The sequence below is a fragment of the Notothenia coriiceps genome, unplaced genomic scaffold (assembly GCF_000735185.1).
Source record: "Notothenia coriiceps isolate Sejong01 unplaced genomic scaffold, NC01 NC01_scaffold00037250, whole genome shotgun sequence".
In the NCBI taxonomy this organism is placed as follows: Eukaryota; Metazoa; Chordata; class Actinopteri; order Perciformes; family Nototheniidae; genus Notothenia; species Notothenia coriiceps.
This window is the reverse complement of record NW_011369951.1, coordinates 2,362,853-2,383,368: the sequence shown is the minus strand read 5'-3', so window position 1 is coordinate 2,383,368 and position 20,516 is coordinate 2,362,853. Positions and strand designations below refer to the sequence as shown.

The following is a 20,516-nucleotide window of genomic DNA, read 5'->3' as shown; positions in this document are numbered from 1 at the left end:
CCCTCAGGAACTCATTGGTTTTCTCGGCGCTCGTGGCCGGCCACGTGCCCGCGGCTTTGCCGCCAGGGCGGCTCTCCGCTCACCCAGCATCACGACATCTATCGCTCTGAGAAACTATACTTAGAGTCCTTATCCTGGAAAGAAAAAGGATGTGATATGAACAGGTACAGTATGTCAAAGTAAAGGAAGATAAACCTTGATAGTGCTATCCTTTAAAAGTCAAATATGTGCTCACTCTGATTTCTTCTCTCTTCCCCAGTGCTTTACTTTTTTTTTAAAGATATAAACCCTAGAGATCGTGTTAATCTTAAATATACTAAAAATCATGGTGGGGTCTTTATGAGGATCGTGACCACGCTTATAGCATATGATTTGTAGGCCCGGATTGCTCTGCAGGCTCCACAACCCATATTGGCAATGTTGATTAAATACTATTTGTGTTTTGCCTTAAAAACTGTTCCTGCACCCCAAATAAGCCCTCCTGAACATAAACTCGCTAGCAATTTTGAATTTGTAACGCGCACAATGCTTCAATTATTTATATTGCTCAATTATGTATTTATTGTATGCATGTTACATAAAGCTGACCCTATTTGAGATAAAGACTGAACCATTTGAGTTTAAGTCACCAAGGGAGGATGCACCAAATCTGCCTTTTTCTTTTGGAATTCGCATTCACATCAGCGTCCGCTTTATCGTCCCGTTTGTCAATTGAGCCCCGGTCAATTAAGTACCTAGTGGTTCAGAATATGTGTACTTGTACATTAGCAAACAGGTTGAAAAACCAACGCAGCAAGACAAGAAAGTGCCCCCCTCCAAATCAGTAAGCAAGAATAGGTGCAAAAGCATTTCCTTGCACTCGCCTGCCCCTGAATTCGCAAATCTCTCTCCTGTCCGACGCCATATAAAAGTTACGTACACTTAGGGATGGGTAACGTAAGGTTTAACGTACACACTTTTATGATAACCGGCTTATTGACCGGTCTTTAACGGTACCTTTATCGGTTCTTTGAGAGAAAAATAGGTAAACTGACTAAACAATGTGAACAAATAACATGCTTTTTATGTAAATTAAATACATATTTCACATAAAAATAAAAATAAACGTTTTAAACAAATCGTATAAATACAGTGAAACAAATTGTAAACAGAATAAGCTGAAACTAACAAATAAAACCAGTTACTCTAATCATTAACCCATTTTTGTATAATTCAGTTAACTCTGTGTGTGGTCACATACATAACGCCACTCCAAACGTTACTCGTGATGGGATACAGACGCCATAGAAACACATGCAGTCGACCCGGTGCATTTCTCCGTCAATCGTGGTGCACTTTTCTAAATGGTTAGACAAATGCCCGGTTACCGCCGCCTTACATCCTAAACCTATTGCACTTTAGGTAACGAGCATCGAGACAGTAAAAGTTTAACCACACCCTGCGGGAGCGTGTTCTCTCCGCCCATTCCTCTGTGTGTGTGGTTTGTTGCTGCATGTAGAGCTGAGATGTGTAAACTCCCCCCCCTGCAAGCAAGGCAGGGGAGAGAGATCGAAAATACAAAAATAATCATAGAAGCGTTTTGCAGTCTTTTTCATGTAGAAACGAACGTGCGACACAAAACTGAATATAATGTGGTGCAGCAATAATACCATATGACATAATGTTTTACATTCGCCGACCGGAAAAAAGACCCGCTAACAATCAGAGGTTAAGCGGTACCGACGGTCCTTTAATAATTCCAGTCCCGGGGCCCGTTTAATCCCGGGCTGCAGTACCCATTCCCTACTTAACACTGGAAAGAACAGTGCCACGTCTAGAGAGATTGCAGAGGACATTAGTGTTGGTGTTGAATAAAATGCACCAACTACAAATGTATACATAACTAAACATCACCTAGTTTCAAACATGACAGAGCCAGGCATCTGAGGCCACGTTTAACGGAGACGAGAGCGGGTTGTAATCCGCGAGGCGTCTCTATCGTAGGACCGGTTTTTCACACGAAAAACCACGAACGCCCAGCCTCATAACGATAACACGCTCCAGGTGGTAGACTGCGGACGGAAACGCTCGGGGGGGTCTCAAAACGGCTTCCGTGGTGCGCCATAACCCATAGCCCGCCTCATCCTGTCACACGCGTCATTCGGATGTGTTCGCCAACCAAATGCCATCAACAACAACAGGTTCCGAGCTGTTCTCCAGGGGGCCGCCAAAACGGCTGTCAGCGATACAGCGCATAAAAATGTTGTTAAAGGCAGACACGGCAGGCGCAAACATCGTTTTCATGCACGTAAATGTTGGAGAGTTTCTGCTATTTGATCCATAATATGTTTTCTTCAGGCTTGGAAGGAGAGAGTACAAAATACACATTTAACGTGTTTATATTTACTATAGTGTGTCCTATTTGCGCTGCAAATTTCTCGAAATTCATCAAAATAGCATTCCTAACTTAACAAAGTACCGCGACCGCTGTTTGCACCATGTCATCAGAAGATACTGCGTGGAAAAGCTCCGTCTCTCCTGCACAATCTCATCGATCCAAATACTGTACCCCCTTTCCTTTGTATCAGCAAAGTACAAAGGTCTTAAACCAAGCGAAACGAATCCATCATTGGCTGGGGTCAACTATCTGACAACGTGATTCGTGATCAGAGCGTCACGGGTTCTAAAACACTTTCCTGGTTACTTTACCGCTACGAATGTAAATCTCAAATGGCAAAAGACGGCAAAAAAAACTTCACAGAGAAGACAACACAATTGCACTTGCCAACGAAAGCAAGATATACACAATAAACAAATGACCCAGCCGAACATGAAATACCTTCACGGGAGTGCGTCGAGGCCAAACTGCATTTACAAAGAACAGAGGGTTTACTAGCGCACACACTGCAATCTTTAAAGGTGTTTCCAAAAGAGAGATTTTCTCCATACCCGAGACCCCGAAATGTCACACTTCAGATGCACATTAACTACACCAAATCATTCAGTATATCCTAATCAATATGATGAAGGCTTTGACAGAAGGGTTTGTTCATAATGCATTCATACCTGAATTAAGAATTTTGAGACCTAGAAACAGGCGAAAATGATATTTCCAGGGCCTGTTACAGTATTTTCTGATTATGGAGTGATAAAAAGAGAGATATTCAAAATCCCTTCTGTAAACCCAGATGCTAAATGATACAAAAGAAACGAAATTTCCCATCCAAAGTTCAGATTTTGGTTCCTGAAAAGTGTTAAAAAATGCCAATTTAATGAATAAGCGCTCATTTCATTTGCGTATTCAAAAACTTGAAGCAACGAAACAATCCTTATCGTAGTAATTAATGGAGAAATGCTAGCTGATATCGTAAGTTACAAAAATTACAGCTATTACCTGTTACGGCCTTAACTGTTAGGCTTAATAAAACCATTATAGTAACCTTACATCACTTAGCAACAGCTGCACATGCCCACATGCCTAACATGGGCCTTACAAACCTACAGAACATTAAAATAGTCAGAACATATTATTCCTACAATATTAATAAAAATAGAAGTTCCAATGAACGATGACAAGGCAAAATTACTGAACAACAGTAGCAGCAGCATTAAAGGAAAATATCTTCTTACCTTGTGTTGGGGATTCAGCAAAACCCTAAATGTAGCCTTCCTCTATGGGTGGCACTATGAAACCCTCATTTAGAACAGATACATCCCAAGTTGTCCAAAATGTCTACTATGACCATGCATCAAACGTCAGATGTGTCAGTCTCTTTCTGCTGCATATTACTCTAGTTGTAAGGTGGTGGCTGAGGAGTAGCTGGTGCCACCTCTTTTATGGGTTGTTGTTGGCAGAAAAAAATCAAAAATCAAAAACCTTTTGTTGCCCATAAGAAAGCGTTGTCACTCTGCAGTGTGTGGTGTTCGCGTCAATTACGTCACTATCCACCGGAAACCCTACCGACCTAGATGACTGATGTTATTATTGAAAATAAATTCAGCCACCTGACGATACAAATATATACTATGACGTTAATATCAATGTATACAGCACATTATGTTAAGAAAATCATAACTATTGATGTAGTTTATCATTTTTTTATGTCTAAGGGTGGCACTCAGTTTTTCAAATGTACACACTTGCCAACAGGGGGTCCGCGGACTATGGTCCCGGTACCCTCGCAGCAGCCCCCCCCAGCCGCACGGTCCTCGGTCCCCATTGGAAGAGGCGGAGAGGTGGGGATGTTTGCATCTGCGGTGCGACTCACTGGGGACGAAGTCCTGCTCGGAGCTCAGAGTTATGGCAGGGGTGCGGTGCACCGCCTTTACAGAAGGAGCTGTAACACAGCAGCGACCGCTCAACCGTTAATTTGGTGTATTCACGCATTCAGATTAGTTATTCTACCAGTTTGTTGTATATAGTATTAACCCAATTGATGGTCATTTGAAATTGAAAATGATATCGCATGTTTTGTTACTATGCGTGCAGTTGTATATGGTCTTAAAGTCCCGGCTCCTAGTATGGCATGCTTTTATTTGAAGGAAAGAGCGCTGTGACAGAAGAATTACAGGAAAGTAATATCCTACATAAAAAGACGGAGAAAATAAACCGATACATGTGTTAGCACACCCCGAACAAGCTCTACGTTGATACTGAGAGATTTCAATAAATCTTTGAAAAAAAAAAAAACGAAAAAACAAACAAAATGAAATCCGAATAACGAAATGAAACGCGAGATATACTCACAAACGAACGAATAATTCGGGACAGCCCCAGTGGACAGGACACATTTCCTTGAGCAATTCCGTTGGAGGAATACTTTTTTGAGATCCGAATTCAGGGTCGTTTCGGTGTAAAACGGAGCCTCAGTATGTATGCATTAGTTTGAGGTCAGCAGCTCCTAAAAGAGACTATTCTGACCCATTCCTGCATCATGTCCTGCCAGATCCTCCACCAGTGAAGAAAAAGGAGCGGGTAAATTACTCCCACACAGACACACTCAGAGTGTCCATGAAACCACAGGTGATCGCCATAAACAATAAGGCTGGCTCAGACAAAATGCAAAGTCTGTGCCAAGAAAGCACATTTACAGGAAGAAAAGAATGATGGGAACAATAAAACAGGTCGAACAAAGTGTGGTCAACTACTTGAACATTATCTGACTTCCAAATTTCATTTTCTCCAACAGACCTTCATAAACCAGTGACTTGATGACCGAAAGGGTGAGAATAATAAAAGTGTCATTCAGTTTGAAGATAATTGCAATATTAAAAGGTAAGGTAATTGAAGAAACCAGCTTGAGTGCGCCTAGAATTGAAAATGACACAGCCGCAACAAATCTGCACTTCCTTAACAGAGCCCTCCTCCAACAACACAACACGAGATAAGTTGTACACAGATGGAAGCTTGACAGGCAGGTAGGACCATCCAGTTAATGTTAGCCGGGCCGGCTAAATGATTCGGTCGTGGCTTTTTACAGTACTACGGCTCCACAGATGACAAAGGCTTGTTTGAGACAAGCAAACCTGCGCATTGCGATCCAAAACGCTTGCTAGTGCGTGCCTGACTGGTTAGTCAATTTTGTCCGACTTGCTCTGGAGGCTCGCCTACATGAGAACGCAACTCGCGGGGACAAAGACACTGCGCCTTGAGGCGAGGCGGGCGATGCGGCGCAGTTTCTCTCCACGGGCTGCGGAAGCGAAATGCTTGATGGAAACGACTCGCTTACTCGAGCTGAGGCGCCCAATTGGGTTTTTACAACGTGCGGTGAGAAACTCTCCAATTGCTCGACCCAAAGTTGTGTTGTTGTGCATTACCTCACCACTTCCATTCACATTTTCATCATTGTTCCACAATGTTATCATCATGAAATTAATATCTATAATTTTATACTAACTTGCCACTGCTTACGTTTTCCATACTTTATATATCTTAGCATATTCAAACCACACCTGTAAACTGCCACGGCTGCTGTGATTAGCTGATGAAGAAGAAGAAGAAGAGAAGAAGAAGCCGATTCCGGCTGTCGGACTCAGGCGAGCTTTTTGAGACCATCCCCCGCTCGATCGGCTCTCCTAGTCTACTTCGAGGCGAGCGCAGCTCGCTCGCAAACAAGCCTATTTTTAAATGGATTGTTTGTCAAAGCATTAAGAAATATTCATTGCTATCGGCGATGTTAGAGAGCATTCCATGGAATATAACAAAAAGTTAGCCGAGCCGGTTTCCAACTTACCATACCCCCACCTTTAACGAACTGCAATATTTAATCAGAGGCTGAAGAATCCTTATACCAGATGACCATACAATCCGCTTCAGAAAATGTTAGCTAGGGTCGATGTTGTTTTAGTCCCCAATGATCAAAACAGTGTACCACAACATAGGGTGTAGCCAGAGGGTTCTTAAAAGCAAATACGCAAATACACTTGCTTACTAAACAATGTTAATAAAAATTTTTTTTTTTTTTGTGAAGAAAAACCAAATAAATAAGGAGTGGAAAATATTGTTGACCAATATACCCTTTGAACAAGAGTATTCTCATAGCTTGCCTCTCTTAACAGCCTCATGCACGCATTATAGAAGTACGTCAGTATCCACCTCTATGTGTACAGCACGTAGAATGGAAAAACAACATGCGGGCCCCTAGATTAGTAGAAGCTGACCTGGTTTTGTTGCCTGAGAGCGACAGCTGCTTGGTAAAAGAGATCACTTCACATCAACAAACGCAATTAGGTTAGATGTAGCTTGCTCAGATACTGTATGTGTACATACACTTTTACAGCAGATAGGAAATCCAAAACAGCAGTTTAATTATCTAAATGACAAACAATGACACGGTGATAATTATAGCCGCGTGACCCTTAGTGTTATCAAACAGCGCAGCTGCAATAAGCTGCCCAGCATCCATGATCTCACGTCACGGCAAAGAACCAAGCACGATTTAGCCAACACAGCGTATCTGAGTTAGATAATAATCGTGAAAGTGCCTAGAGCAAAAAACCAAGATGAGCCGAGACATGCTAGTTACGCAACTAGCAACCCACTAATAACTTTGTACGGCAACCTTACATTTGATTGCTAGTGAAATCGTAGCAGCTATTTTCCTTAGTTCATTGGGACCTTAATGTTTAAGCTGCTTGGAAAGCGTTCAGTATAACGACCGAGAGAATTGGTAGCTCACAAAGGTAAGCTACTGCGAAGATTAATGTTAGCACTTTCTGCTTAGCCAGTTCATCTACGCTGTATTACGCCCTGCTAACCGGCATAGCTTGCAGTGTTGAAAATGGCCATACAATGCAGTAGACAATAGCCTTTTCATAACTTTAACTTTAACGCAAAAGGGCCGCAGTTAAACCACATGCCTTCACCCCTCAGCTACAACCCTTATCGTGAACGATAGCATGTCAGTCTCACCTCACTGGAAGATGTCGTGCAGGTATCGAAACGGCGGCTTGCTTAGCAGTTCCCGAAGGGCGGCTCTTTATCACTTTGCCCAGCGTGTCCTGGGTCTTTTTAACCACCGCCGCATTCATGGCAGCGGTCGAAAGTACTTATGAGAAGCTTGAATGCAGGGGAAACAGCAAAAATAAGTACGGAGTGTAGAAACCTGGTGGCTCTGTGCCTGGTTGCTATGTCAATATTCTGCAATCCCGCAGTGTATCATTAATGAAGACTGCGCATGCTCGGAGGGTTACAGGTTGCTAAGCACTGCTTGTGTCCATAGCAACAGCTAACAATCTGACTGCAACAAAGCTGCAGTCTGCAGTGCAGCAGAGACAGACAGACAGACAGACAGATAGACAGACAGATAGACTGACTGACTGACTGACTGGCAGACAGATAGGTAGATAATTAGAGAAATAATATTTAATAAACAAAGGGAGCTTCCTTAGGAAGGAAAAGCAAGGGTAAAAAAGCAACAATTGCGGTATTAACTCACTTTCATACTGACCATGATGGCAGATACAAAAATAAAATAGGATGAGGATGAGAAAACATCTCTGTTTTTTGAAAGCTGAGAATGCCTTTTTAAGATGGATGTCCTTTGAAACCCCATGAATAAATGACAATGTATATGTTCAGGGTCAGCAATCAGAGGAGATCAGTAGTTTAGGGAAGGGATGAGAAATATTGGAAGAATCAGAATCAGTTGTAAAGGCCAAGAAATTGTGTAGGCCACATACAGGTAATTTCCACTTGTTGCATTTCATATACTGTAGCCTACATACATAATGTAGGCTTAAAACAAGAACAATGAAGTTGAACACAATTGAATATATAAAAATCTAATTAACTCACAATGACAGAATCTTGTTAATGAAATTTGTTGAATGGGAAAAATAACTGTGGGAGAATTAGAAACCAAGTTCATATCTTTCTTGAAAGATGAGAACAAATCGGTATAAGTATAGAACACAAAACTTCAATAATGGCCTTTTTCTATCAAATGAAACTCAAGAGACATTGTCCCAGATTAAAGTTATTAAATGTAACATAAATTCACTGCTAGTTTAATTAAATGTAGCTTCCTTATTTCCAGTATTACTTACTTATTTCTGACCGCATGTAAAAAGGTGGTGTTTCACAATAACCACATCAGAATGAATTAATTAATCTAAGTTCTAGCCACAGTTCAAATAATGTGTCTGATTGAGTGAGTTGTTAGTCTTCTTTATTTATAGTACACAGATTTGAAATACCTGTTTGGCGAGTTCAGTTAAAGGAGAAAAGGCACAACAAAAGAGAAGGCATATTGAAGTGGTGTTCACAGGTGCTTGTTGCTTCACGCTGTCAAGGTAAGACTCCGAATATATATGACTTAGGTGACAGAGAGACTGGAATTACCATTTCCCTTTAGACTACCAAAGTATTTTCTTAAAAAGCAATGGTTCTCAGGCATGATACTGACTAAAAAAAGGTTGTATATTTTTAAGTGACTGGTTAAATACTACTACTTGTGTTTTTTAAGTTTAATTTATTGAGATAGGGTTAGGGTTAGAGTGATACAATGTATCAGTTTTAGCTCAAACAAATACAAAGGCTTGGTCAGTCAGTAAATCAACAGTGTAAAAATACTGTGAAGAGGTTGTACAAATATATGATTTTAAGTTTTAATTCTGAACTGTTCGCAACTTCTTCTACAGCTCTTTGAGTACCAGCCTTGTCAAGCTGGTTTAGTGAGTTGATATTGCAAAGCCGAACAGCCAATATTTAAAGGAACATATAATTAAATGTAATCTATTTTTTTTCTTTCTTTCATTGCAGTTCTCTTAAGGACAGGAAGTGATGCTTCGTTTGGTCTTATTCGCTTTGTTCATTGGTCTCTGTGCCAGTGCTGGAGAACAGAAGCACAGGAAAACGAAGAATGAGTCTTTAGCAAGAGGTGGGTTAACCTGCTTGGTTTTTCAGTGGTTGCTTCCTTTCCAATAGTGGTTGAATCAATACAACAAATTAGTTAAGTATTAAGGCACTTTTAATATTGCAAATTGTAGTTGTCATTAAAGGGGCCCTATATTATGCTCATTCTCAGCTTCATATTTGTATTCTAAGCCTCTACATGTTTACATGCTTTAATGTTCAAAAAGGTCATACTGCCTGTGCTGCAGCACCTCTTTTCACCCTCTGTCTGAAACCAGAGCCCAATCTGCTCTGATTGGTTAGCTGGCCGGCTCGTTGTGATTGGTCAACTGTTTAGAGATGTCCCGCCCCTTAGCCACAAATAATGTGTTTGAACGCTAGCCAATAGAAGCGTAGGTGTTACATAGGGATGTTACGGAAGTAAACAAATGGAGATCTTTCAGGCAGGCGGGGATTGTGCGGGAGAGAAACAGGGAAGGGAAAACCCCAAAAGGCGTAACAGGGCCCCTTTAAAGAGATTCAATATCATATTGTAATAATGTAATGAATGATAGTCGTATGCAGAATGCATTCATCACTGTTTTTAACCTGCAGGATGGGGATTAAATATTCGCTGGGTGAAAAATTATGAAGAAGGTCTTTTCAATGCAGGTCTAAGGTAAGACTCTGCACCTTGATAACATCCTTACATATCTGTTGACTCTGTTTGGATATGAGTTTTGGCAGTTAGAACAGAATGTAAACATATATGAGAAATGTGTTAACTTTAATTTCTTAATGTGCATTGTCTTAATTACGCATACGCAACGTATTCCTACAGCTCCTAAAAATACTGATATATATATTTTTATATATATTGAAGATTCTTTGATATATTGAATATTATTTGATATATTTAAAGTTTTTGATGTTCTTAAATGTACTGTATGTTTCAATTGTTTAATACTTTTGTAAATACTGTACCACATGTTATATGCAATCCATGACAGAACTTTATTTTCATCCTGATGCTCACACAAGCATTAAGAGGTGACCTTAAATTGGGGATAACATATTGTATAATGCAAAACTACATCTGATTATTGTATCATATCATCATCATTTTATTTATTCACATGTTTAAAAAATAGTACAATCATAAGACATAATGGAGATATGTGAAATGGGACACCTCGATAAGCTGAAGCTTGATAATAGGTATTATTAACACATGCTATTTTTCTTATTAAATCTGGCATTAGGACTTTGATTTCAGAGGGATTATGTTGTGTCAAACTGCATCACACCCATCATTGTGCTCATTGTGTTGAGGAATGTGTTTATCTGTGATTTACCCCCCCCCCCCCCCCACACACACAGTGTGAAGCCTCTGATGGTCATCCATCATCATCTGAACTGCCCGCACAGTCAAGGTACTTCACTCACTCTGCTTTATAACATCTGAAAATATGGACGTAAAGCATAGCAAAGCATATCTGAACTGTCTTTTTGATGAGAGCTTTGGGCTTGGTTTCACAGGGAACACAATGGGTGCATTCCTATGTACCTGCCAAGTAAGCAATGCACACAGATTTGAGTCCTATCCATTAATCACGGAGCTGGTTTCCTGGGTGTAGCCTCAATGGAAGTCTCCACTGGTGTTTTATTAACACATAAACAACAAAGACTACCTACAGTACAGGGCAAAACCTGGCTTTTCCTGTCCTCAGGTCTGAGGTACAAATATCTTACAGCCTGCCTTTGAACGCCTGAACATACCAGTGCTCATCATATCTTACATTTGTAAATAATTGTTGTGTAACCTCTGGTAAGAAAACTAGACATGGAGGCTCTGTAAATCCAACCTGCAAAACTTGTTCCTGACTTGACTAACTGTCAAAAAGTACAAAAGGCCAGAAGTTTATTAACACAAACTGTGATAACTGACATTTGAATAACTGACATTACCACATGTACAATATGTACTCCTTTTTTTACTTTTTATAGCAATGGCATGCAAATTAATTATTTTAATAAAGATTTATTGAATACTCATTCTAACTGAGGTCTAAAACTATATATTTTTAAATAGTTTTCCGAATGAATCCTTATCAGTATTCCTTCCTTGATTATGGCTTGATTAAAACATTATTAGAAATACCAATGTTCTCTAAGTGGGCCTATGCAGTTTGAAAAGATACAATAAATTAAATAGATAAAAGGTTTGCCATCCAAATGTTTTTTACAGCACTGAAGAAGGCTTTCGCTGCTGATAAGACCATCCAGAAAATGGCCAAAGAGGATTTCATCATGCTCAATCTGCTGGTAAGTACATAATACTTCAAATGACTGAAGAATAGCATCTAGAATTAAGTGTCAGCAGATTACTTTATGCACACTTTCTTTGCAAGAAAAAACATAGTATTTAAATCTTATTTGAACATTGGTTTCTTCTGCTTTACATCTTAATACTTTTAATGTTTTTTGGTAAAGCACTTTAAGTTAACTTAGATTGCATATATATGTATTTTACAGGTAGAGACTGAGGACACGAATTTGGCCCCTGATGGCCAGTATGTTCCCAGGATCCTCTTTATTGGTAAAAACTGACATCATAATATACAATGTATTCATACATGTTAAGTCTAATTGGACCGTTATCTTAAATAACGAATGTTCTCTATGGTTTTTAATTAAATCTGTCTTCAAATAGCAACACTTACTTAGAATTCTCTCCCTTTCTTAACTCTCTGTCATCATTCTAATGAGCTCAACAGAACTCAACCCCAAAGAGAGTCCCAGTGTATCAGATATTTTCATATTTTTTAGACACAAAAAAACACATAGCAGATTTTATGTCTAGCAGAAAAAGGATTTGGGTATAACAGATACTAATGAAAGGGAAAGGGATATGGGCTTACAGACTCAGTAGTTATGTATCCTAATGATCGTGTGGGAAGTGTCGGGGAAACTAGGAGTTTTAGATTCAGTTTTCCTCCAGAGATTTCACCACATGGTTTCTCACTGAAACGGACACGTGTCACCTGTATCACGTTATTTTCACTCTCACTGCAGATCCATCTCTGACAGTGCGCACCAACATTGTAGGAAGGTACAGAAACCTCGCCTACGCCTACGAGCCTGGAGACATGAAAGTCTGTGAGTTACTGTCCGCTGTTTCTGGGGGGTGGGGGGGAAGGCTGCACACCTCACCCGTCACTGTGAAGACAGGCTTAGCCCCTATTATGTATTAACATCATCCGTCCAAGTTTTCTGCTTTTACATGTTCTAAACATCTTTATTGTATTGAGCTGGATTAGGGCCACATGTGATTTTTTTTAGATGAGATCAAAAGTGAATTTCTTTTTGAAATTTGAGAAAAAAAGTCTATCTGTTAATTAATATTAAACTTTCTGTTAAACTGTTTACATAAGGGGTCATATGGTTTCTCATGCAGGTATATAGTTAATACATCTAAGCATCATTTTGAGACCTATAACCCTCCTCTGGTGATGGAAATATTTCACCCAGAGTTGCTCTGATACCTGAGGGCTGTATATTTTAGTTTAAGGCTAATGTTAGCAAGCGCACAAATATTGACTAGGACAGCAAATAGGTCAGGGACGGCCGTGCATGTGGCCAACAACTAAGTTAAACATTTGAAATACAGATGGTGCTGGAAATAAATGCATTGGTACATTCAAGTTACTCAGATTCATCCTCTGTGGAATGTGAATATCTAAACCAAATTCTTTCCCAAGCCAAATAGTAGAAGCTGGGATATTTTACTCAGGGAAACTTCAACCTGTTGCTAAGACTAGTGGGAAGCTCAGGAGATCACTCAAGTTATAGGATTCATCCTCTGGGGTTCATGAGTACATGTACTATCTTACATTCCAATGCAGTAATGTGTTGATGATAAATTTATAATAAAAGTGAATGTCCTTATTGTTTTAGTTAAAAAATTATTTGGCTGTGAGCTTTTTGTCAGAAAAAAGGAGTAAAGTTCTTTGTTCTCATTTGTTCTCTTTTTTTTCAACAGTGGCTGAAAACATGAGGAAAGCCAAAAAGTTGGTGCCGCACACTGAACTCTAACAGCTTCTCCATCCTCCAGTCATACTGGCAAACTGCTCAGGGGTCAGCACTGACACGTTTACATGCTCTTCAGAGCACAATAAAACTAAAGTAACAACAAATATTGTCTCTCTTTTTTTTTAACCCATAGTAATTGTGTCAATAGAACATTGGGATTTTCATTTTCATATTTTTTAAATGCCATCATTCCTACTTTTTTACTTATATTTCAACATAAATAACACAATGAACATGTCAAAAGGACACATTGGAAACCACATTTTGAAATTATTTTTATTTTCAGTGGATATTAACTAGTAATGTATTGAACCTATTAAAAGTACTGGCATGTTTTAAACACTAGAGGTCAGTGTAATAAAGATGTCTAATATTCTATGACTTCATTTCAATTTAACTCACATCAGTGCTTATGAATGTATTCAAGCATATTATGCTGAATATAATGAATTAATGAATGCTGAATATATAAGTGAAATTGTGTTTATATTTAGAGCATAAGCTAAACTAATGTGTATCATACCATTTACAATCAACTGTGTAATCATGCATTGACTGCAGTTTATTCTCCTTTTAGAGGAGTGTATTCTACTGCATGTTCCCCAAACATCTGATACAAGAAGAGCATCATGGTGTTGTTGCATATGTGTATTCGTTTTACTCTTGTTTAATGGTCCTTAATGACAAGTGCAGAATAGACATTGCCACAGAATGTGAGCGTGCTGCAGTGCCACAAATAGCCCAGATGCAGCTTTTTCCTGTCAAAGATAGGATTAATGAGCTGTTTTAATTGTTATTTCTTCACTACGTTAAGCATTCTTGCCCTCACCTTTTGATAGAATGTATGTTACAGACATATATCAGCAATAGGAACTGTTCTGCAAACTCAAAACCTTATTATAACTAATAAGATGCGTCTGAAAGCCACTTATTTTACATTTCTTTGAATTCAGAGAAAAGCAGAAAACAGAAACATTTCAAAAGGGTCAGTAAGTTTCATTCCTCAATATATTGTCTTTCTCAACATCTACTGAAGGAACTGATCACTGAGGGATCATTAAATTATTCACACGTTGGGTTGCATTTTCCCAACTTTCCTTGTGTTCTTACTTTTCTGTCATGTTGTTCTGCTTCTGTCTATCAGAAGGACCCAAGACGATTCGGCAGAAACTTCCGCACTGTTTCCTCGCCAATACTTTTCTAAAGAAATAGGTCTCAGAGGCTTACACTACTGGGCTCATAACTATTGAGTTTTACACTAAAACTCTTATATATCCTGTGCCTGACAATTCCCTCCGTGTTTTTTACTGTAGAGTGAACAAACAGTACATTTGTGAAGCAATATTTGTGTATTTGTAAGGTGGCCAAAAGGTGCAAAGAAGTTACAACGTTTGTGTTTGTTGGTAAAGACGTTCTGCTTTTTGGCAAAAGTTTTTTTTTTGTATAATTTCAGAAGCTGCAGCGTGTTTCTCCTAATGGAAGTATTTTGGGCCATTGTAGCGCATCTGCACATCGTCCATTGTCATTTTAAAACCGACAAAACACATATTTCACAATGTCTAGACTTTCTCTTGCGATTGCCTGTTAAACATATATGCAGGCCTGAAGGTATGACATGCTTTTTGAGGCTTTTCTTTACGGTACGCAATGAATGCTAAGGTTACTAGACATTTCACATAACTGTATTAGGTTAGTTGAAAGCAATAATATTAAGTTTAACCTAATCATTTGTATTTAAACGTAAAGGTATTGCTTTAAACTAACTTAATACAGTTATGTGAAATGTTTTGAAATAATACATTTAATTAAATAATCAAGTCAACTTTTCTGTTTTTTTCAGGGTAGGCCCATGGATAAGAGATTTTGAGTCAGGAAATAAAAAAATAATACTGTAGGTTAGGGTTTTTTGCTATATTCCTGATATTGTTACTTAAAAATTAAATATTAATACAATGTTATAGACACAATAATTTTTTATATACTTGGTTACAGCCTCTCCCTAACTCCTAAACTGCCAAAAAAGTGACAAACCACCTCATTAACAAAGTTAAAGTTAATTTTGACTTTGCTGTAGTTAAAAACTGATGGGCTCCTGTCCTGGTGTTACGGGGTGAATAAGGACAGTATTAGTATTACCAGTTTGTCTTACATCAATGCATTGCACCATATACAGGAGGTGAATTGTGCACAAACAAAGACGATGGGGTCGGGTTTGGGCGCTCATCATCCCCAGGGTGGTGAAGAGGGATGTAATGCCCCACTAAAAGCTCCAACAATAGAGGACGCCAAGCTCCTTCAACTCTCATAGATGTCAGGGATAACCGGATGTCAGCAGTATGCCACGCCCACACATCGTTTTAACTGTATGTTTGTTTGTTTTTTATGCTTGTATGTTTTTTTGTATTCAAAAGTGTGTTTTATAACTTGGAAATGAGCTTAATAAACAAAAGGTATTGTTATTGTATTTTACGCAAGGTATCATGATGCTATGATTAGCACTGATAGCACCAAGTGGAGTTCTGCCCTCAAATAAGTCATTAAAAACTAATCAGGAACCCTTAAACTTCCTATAGAAAAATAAAGACTTCTGTTTAGTCCAAAACATCATCATAAACTTCTCATAAGTATGACAATTGCATGTCTATTATAATGAAATGAATTACAGTGTACATGTGACTGTGTTGTTGTGTCTATCCCCTGTATTTGTATTTTGCATTTTCTTTCAACTTATGATATCTTCAACTGTACAAAGTCCATGAAAACTTTGATTATTATAAAAGGTGCAGCCAGCATGATGTAATGTCCTTTACTACTCGCATACTGCACAGCTTGTCCAAGTAACCTGGATTATTTAAGGTTATAGTACATTAAAGACTAATGTATGTCTTTTTATTTGACTTCAAGCAAACATATACCCACACTGTTTCTTTAGTATTAGTATTTAGCCAAAGTGCAGCACACTCCCAATGTTCAGTTTGCATGACTCATGTCCAGAGATGGGGTTGTTACTAAAAAAATGTAATATATTACATATTACATATTACTTAAAAAAAAAAAGTAATATATTACACTACTTCGTTACTCTCTACATAACTCGTTACTTTACTCGTTACTTTACTAGCCGAGAACTGCGCATGCGTGAGTGGCAATAACTCTCCTTACCAGCAGGCGGCGGTAGTGTGTATTCGTCATTCAAAACAGGCAACAACCGGAAGACAGAGAAGAAGAACAGACTAGGTGATATAAACCAAGCCCCCAGGAAGTGCGCCGGACTCAGATGAAAATATTCGTGCTGCTGTGTCCCAATTCAGAGGCTGGGTCCTCCTGAGGACCCAGCCTCGCAGTCCGCGGAGGACCCAGCTTGGGTCCTCCGCGGACTGCGAAATGAGACGGTCTACGGAGCATGTCCTTGTACGTCACCGGCAGTTACCCCTACATTTTGCAGCCCCCGTCACCTAGCAACCAGCTGCAGTCACAAGTGCCGGTAATAATTTCTGACACTAGGCAAAATATTTTCAAACTGTTTTCAAAACTGTTTTCAAAACTGTATTCAAGATCTAGCTGTANGCTCGAGTGCGCTAGAATTTGAAAATACACAACCGAAAAAAATCTGCCCCTTCCTTCAGACTTCCTTACAGAGCCCCTCCTCCAACACACATAAACGCGCACATGCGCGTTTATGTGTGTTGGAGGAGGGGCTCTGTAAGGAAGTCTGAAGGAAGGGGCAGATTTTTTTCGGTTGTGTATTTTCAAATTCTAGCGCACTCGAGCTGGTTTCTCCATTCTTACCTACCCTACCTTTAAGAGTTTTGAAAGATGTATGTCTTCAGTAGTGGCAAGTGCGCTCTGGGCTGAGGGACACAGGCTGCTATATTATTGAGGGATGGGCTTCTTTATCGTTTTATTTATTTATGTATTTATTTTTGCTCTACTGTGTGTCGAAAATACCGGAAATATCACCAGCTTTGTCATATAAGTATTATTTTATCTTATGGGTCATTATGTAAAAATACTGGACTCTATAATACTGGCGTACTGGCCAAAGCAAGTCTTCAACCTTTACTCTTATTTCCACTGTATTAATTACAAATTACAGTTTGTCTGCAGCTCTTCATTAACTTAGTAATAACTTCAATGATAAGGAAAAATAAGCTGTTAAAGTATCCAAATCTTTCAAATTAAATTATGGCAAAAAAAGGGTTAAAGGAAATGTTAGATTACAATTGTTATATTCTAATTGCAATTGTTTGAGGCAAAAAAGAGGAAATAACTGAATGAATCAAAAACAGAGAGCTCAAATTTCTCCAAAACATAAAAGAAAACTCGAACACATCCACTTGTGAACCTGTCTCCTTCAAAGCAGCTTGCTATAGTCTCTAATTGACGTTGCCACATAATGAGTAGAGCTTGTAGTAAAGGGGAAAATAGAACCTTTATATCGAACAACACACCCTGTATCACGTGTATTGAATGTGAGTTGGCCATTTCCATAAGATGCCTGTGTTTAGTTTCCTTCCCCTCTGCCAACAGGTTCATTCAGCAGCCTAATGAGGACATAAATGCCTTTCCAAATATATTCTTCAGAGCTGGAAGATTATTAAAGCAGGAATTTACTCAGTTTAAATGAGGCGGAAGGTATTAGTGTGTGTGTGTGTGTGTGTGTGTGTGTGTGTGTGTGTGTGTGTGTGTGTGTGTGTGTGTGTGTGTGTGTGTGTGTGTGTGTGTGTGTGTGTGTGTGTGTGTGTGTGTCTCTACAACATGCGACAGGTGACGTACAGTTCAGGGGTCTTTAATAACTGTGGTCAGAGGGGTCCTCGGACAACATGTCTCCTGCTGTTAACATGCTGACTGTAGTGCTGCTCCTGATGCTCGGGGCGTCTGACTTGCAGGTACACGGGACATTCATCAACAGGGATAAGACTTTGCTGAGCAGCGACTATGGAAGACACAGTGTGAGGAAACAGCAACAGGTAAGGACTATCCAATGATGCTTATTCAATTAGTCCTTTTAAGTTTCCCTTTATAGATCAAATGTAAGTAGATTAATTAATTTTCAATTGGCACTTGTCATTTTTCAAACAAATATGCCACATGTTATGTGTTATTGAAGCTTATCAAATGTAAGGATTTCCTACTTTCATTTGTCATATATGATTATAAATTGAGCATTTATGTGTTTTGGACAGCTCCACTTTCCTAGTATTCTGTACTACAACTTTCAAGATCGCAAAATTACAATTGATTCCAACTATTTAAAGCAATGTCACATATCTTTTACAAGAAAATGTGTAAATGGATCACTCATGTTCACGTACATGATGGTGTTGGTTTTGATTATACTGTGTATGAAACAATAATGGGAAACTATATGATCCAACCTTGAGAAAATATGAGTGGTCAAAACTAATTCTGAAACAAATAATTGTGGTAATAAATTATACTGTTGTCTTATGTCAAAGATGAACCTAAGATGACTTATTTAAAATATGTATGTCTCCAACCAACTGTCTAAACACCTAAGATATTGCCGTGATCATTATTTATATGACAAAAAAACAACAAATCCTCATCATATGAGAAGATGGAACCAGCAATGTGTCATATTTGTTTAAAACTTTACAGAAAAATATGAAATTATCAGGAAACTAGTTGACTAATGAACTAGTAATCGACAACATTCATGAACATATTCTTTAAAGGTCCCATGTCATGCTTTTCCGGTTATTACCCGTCCCCTTGTGTGTTATGAAGGTTTTTCTGCATGTAAACGGTCTGCAGAGTCACAAACCCTCAAAGTACACCCTGAAGCGAGTAAAACTCTGACACAGAAAAGACCTGTCTATGCTGCCCCAGAACGCCTCGTTGGAGATATTTCTTTTTCGTCCAGTGTACAGTGACGTGCCCATACCCAAATGGACCCATTGTTCCAAATGGACCAATCTGTGGAGCCATTACGTTACGTCCGCGGATCTGTTACGTTCCTTCCTCACACACACACAATCACACTCAGCTGCAGCTCCGCCGATTTCTCCTCCCTGAGACGGCGGGACGCGGCGAGGCTGTGAGTCGATGTGTGAGCACACACACAAACTCCCAGCCAGGCTGCGGGTGTGTGTGTGTTCAGGCTGGGTTTCGCTGTGTCTCGCAGACGGCCACTGGCCTAATAGGGAGGGGGTGGGGGGGCAGGAGCTCCAACAAGCCGTGTAGGACAGAGAGTGAATACACATACTATACAGAGGTGCTGTATGAGAAACCAATGTGATTTTGGAAAATTGCACAATATAAATCTATTTTAGTAGACCTCAACAATGGAATTATGACCAGTAGGAATGGCCATGGCATGGTACCTTTAAATCAGACTGATTCTGACTTCCACATGTTTTTGTTTCTAGACAAAAAGTGACATTCGCAAGAGTTTGGATCTGGAGAGCTACAAAGTGCACGTGAACCCGACCACCAGCAGAATCAGCCTCCCGACCATCATCAAGCTCCACCCCCCCACGGCCATACCTTTCCACCTGCACGCCAACATGCCCATGCGTTTCGGCAGGGAGAACTTGCCTGGTGATGAAAATACCAACCTGCCCCAGAGGTTTGGGCGCTCCTGGGACCTGTGTGCCGAGTGCCGTGAGGTCCGAGGAGCACAGCTGCCCCAGAGGTTTGGGCGTTCCTGGGACCTGTGTGCCGAGTGCCGTGAGGACCGAGAAGCACAGCTGCCCCAGAGGTTTGGGAGAGGCAGTCCCTTCTGGAGCCTTCTGAGGACAATGACCAAAGCACAGATATTAAATGCTGGCTTGCAATGGTGGGTGCAATTTTAACCCCTTTATTTCCAAATAAATGTACCATGACTGTGACTTTTGTTTGCTAACAACGTTGTGTTCTCTTCCCACAGGGCTGAAGTGTTTGACTTTACAACCAGCTCAGAAGAGTTGGAAATGCAAGGAAAGACCTTCAAAGGGATGAAAGGGGTTTTGACAAGCCAACAGGGTCTATATAACTTGTAAATATCACTAGTGTTTTTTTGTACAGTCAGAATGATAAATATCAAAGGTTAAAGAATAGATAAGCATGTTGAAATATTCCAATGTACGAGTCATTCTAAAGTTATATT

At 39.5% G+C, this 20,516-nt stretch overlaps 2 protein-coding genes across 2 annotated transcripts in view; both read left to right on the top strand.

Annotated features, from left to right (window-relative positions):
* Positions 1-20,516, top strand: part of npvf (neuropeptide VF precursor) — a gene marked incomplete at its 5' end in the record, with an annotated part of 25,558 nt that extends 5,042 nt beyond the window's left edge. The window contains 3 exons of the mRNA XM_010796593.1: positions 18,295-18,375; positions 19,798-20,207; positions 20,298-20,516. Coding sequence (XP_010794895.1) covers positions 18,295-18,375; positions 19,798-20,207; positions 20,298-20,409 — 603 coding nt within the window. The remainder of the gene's footprint in view (positions 1-18,294; positions 18,376-19,797; positions 20,208-20,297) is intronic.
* LOC104966669 (anterior gradient protein 3 homolog) lies at positions 8,703-13,511 on the top strand. The gene is made up of 8 exons (XM_010795892.1): positions 8,703-8,772; positions 9,242-9,359; positions 9,929-9,992; positions 10,694-10,746; positions 11,562-11,638; positions 11,849-11,912; positions 12,389-12,472; positions 13,356-13,511. Exons 2-8 carry the CDS (start codon positions 9,263-9,265, stop codon positions 13,406-13,408), a joined length of 492 nt encoding a protein of 163 aa, XP_010794194.1. The 5' UTR covers positions 8,703-8,772; positions 9,242-9,262; the 3' UTR covers positions 13,409-13,511.